This window comes from Penaeus monodon, chromosome 37, assembly GCF_015228065.2.
Source record: "Penaeus monodon isolate SGIC_2016 chromosome 37, NSTDA_Pmon_1, whole genome shotgun sequence".
In the NCBI taxonomy this organism is placed as follows: Eukaryota; Metazoa; Arthropoda; class Malacostraca; order Decapoda; family Penaeidae; genus Penaeus; species Penaeus monodon.
In genome coordinates, this window is record NC_051422.1 from 17,553,719 (window position 1) to 17,555,817 (window position 2,099).

Genomic DNA, 2,099 nt, shown 5'->3' on the forward strand with positions numbered 1-2,099 from the left:
ATCATTGTTATTGCCAACACTACTGCCACAACTACTATTACTACTACTGCAAGTACTATTACTATTACTGTTGTTACAATCATTGTTATCTCCATGAATATTATAATTACTTCATTGTCATCTAAGTCATCGTCCTTCTTATTCTTGTCCATCATTACAATAATCATTACAAATGGGATAATATATTACGCAGCAACACATGATAACTTTTGTGGGCACTTAATCACCGCGCAGATAAATGTCACTTCATGGGAATTACACAATCTCACAGTGTGTTTACGGGTATATTTCATGACACTGTTCTCCCTGTGTTTCTGGTGTACTTCGAATAATCACTCTTTTGTTGTAAATAAGACGTTTGTTATCACTTTTCTTTTTTTTTCTTTTTCGTTATTTTTTTTTCACAGTTTCACAGTTTTGGGGAGTACACTTTTTCGTTGTACTTTTAGCGGAATATTAATTTGTTTATCTTTTTTTTTTTTTTGTAATTTGTGCATTCGTTTTTGTTGTTATTTGTTTGTATTGGTAATGGTTTATGCAATACATAACTTGGAAAGGACGAATACCATTTCATATCCTTTTTCATATGGTTTCCATTTTAGGGTTTAAAAATATGTTACGAATTTGGGGAATGATAACTGCTTTATTTCTTGTGTGAAAAGGATAGTAAATTGAGCCTGGCTTTGCTCTGGCCCGAAACCTAATTTGTTCTTACTCATCTGTGGGAGATTAAACCCAGTGGGGGAGGGCGCGACCCCCGCCGGTTATATGTTGGTTAAACTAACTTTTTTCGGGGGAACCTCAGCTTGATTATCTCATTGTATTACTGAAGATAGATACGGTAGATAATTATGCAAATTAGACCTACGAGGGGGTGTTAGGTGCTTATGGGAGCCGAGGCTGTCTGCTGGAGATTTATTCATTTTTACCGAGAAGAATTTTGATGGATTTTAATCTTTGGGGAAACAGGCTTTGCGTGGAGGCCTGGCGCGACCCGGGCGGCGCGGCCAGCAGGGAGGCCACGAGTGCCGCACTGGCCCGCCGGGGCGCCGGGCGGTGGCACGGCGGCTGCACCGTCAGACACCTTGCTTGCGGTGGGCGGCACAGGTGCCACGGCCCTCCACCACGCCCACACCACAGTACTGTCGGAAGCTTGGTACGTACCTGCAATGGCCATCCAGGGGTAGAAGGTGGTGTTGGAGGGCGCCTGGTTCATCTGGTTGTTGGTCTGCTGCGGCGGCTGCTGGGATTGCTGGTGGGGCTGGGACACGGGCGTCATCCCGCACGTGTTCCACCCGCCCACGTGTGCTGCCCGGTCCCGGGGGGACGTGCTGGGGTCCGGAGGGTAGCCGCGAGCTGCCACCGGGTCTGGGGTGCAGGCGGGGCGCACCGCGGGCCCCCAGCCCCCGGACATGTCCTTGGTGGCTCCATACCCATTCTGATCCTTGACGCAGTCCACCTTGAAGGGGTTAGGCGTCATGTGCTCCTGAGGGGGCGCGTACAGCTTGCAGGAGGCGGCCGTGGTGTCGTAGCCATCCTGACGAGGTCCTGGCTGCCCATACGGGCTCACGCTGAGGCCCAAGGGGAAGCGGTAAGCCTGGTCCCCGCCGGAGCCGCCGCCGTAAAACCCGCCCTGTTCGAAGTAGGAGTTCATGGTTGTGGTTATGAAGGTAACACACTACACGCACCCACTGACACACTCACTCCACCAACACCAAGAACCAACTGAAGTTCCAGTAACACACCGTGATCACCACCAACACACCAACCGATTTTCAAATTGTAAATTTTACCCGCGCTACCACACCATGTGCTGGATTAAATTTGCTCATAGCAGTCGCTATGTGTAAACATATGAAGGACGGCCCGGAGAGGCAGAAGCAGCCAATGAGGATGGGTTGCGTCACGCGGCCGCAGGACGACTGTGAGTGGGACGGGAGTCCGCGGGAAGAACTAGCTCCGTAATAGTGACGTCACGACCGGCCGACTCGCACACACACGCGCGATTATCGGTGGTGGCTGGCTGGCGCACACTGGCCGAATGGTGGCGGCGAGCTCAGGTCTCCGGGCCACGCAACCCCGCCACTCAGAAGCGGCGC

General features: G+C 50.8%; 1 protein-coding gene across 1 annotated transcript in view; it reads right to left on the bottom strand.

Moving 5' to 3' along the window:
• Positions 1-925: 925 nt before the first annotated feature.
• The window catches only part of LOC119596229 (homeotic protein ultrabithorax-like), a 1,251-nt gene continuing 77 nt past the window's right edge, over positions 926-2,099 (bottom strand). Inside the window, exon 1 of the mRNA XM_037945399.1 lies at positions 926-2,099. This exon is cut by the window's right edge and continues 77 nt beyond it. Within this exon, the coding sequence (XP_037801327.1) occupies positions 926-1,654 (729 nt within the window). The 5' untranslated portion in view covers positions 1,655-2,099.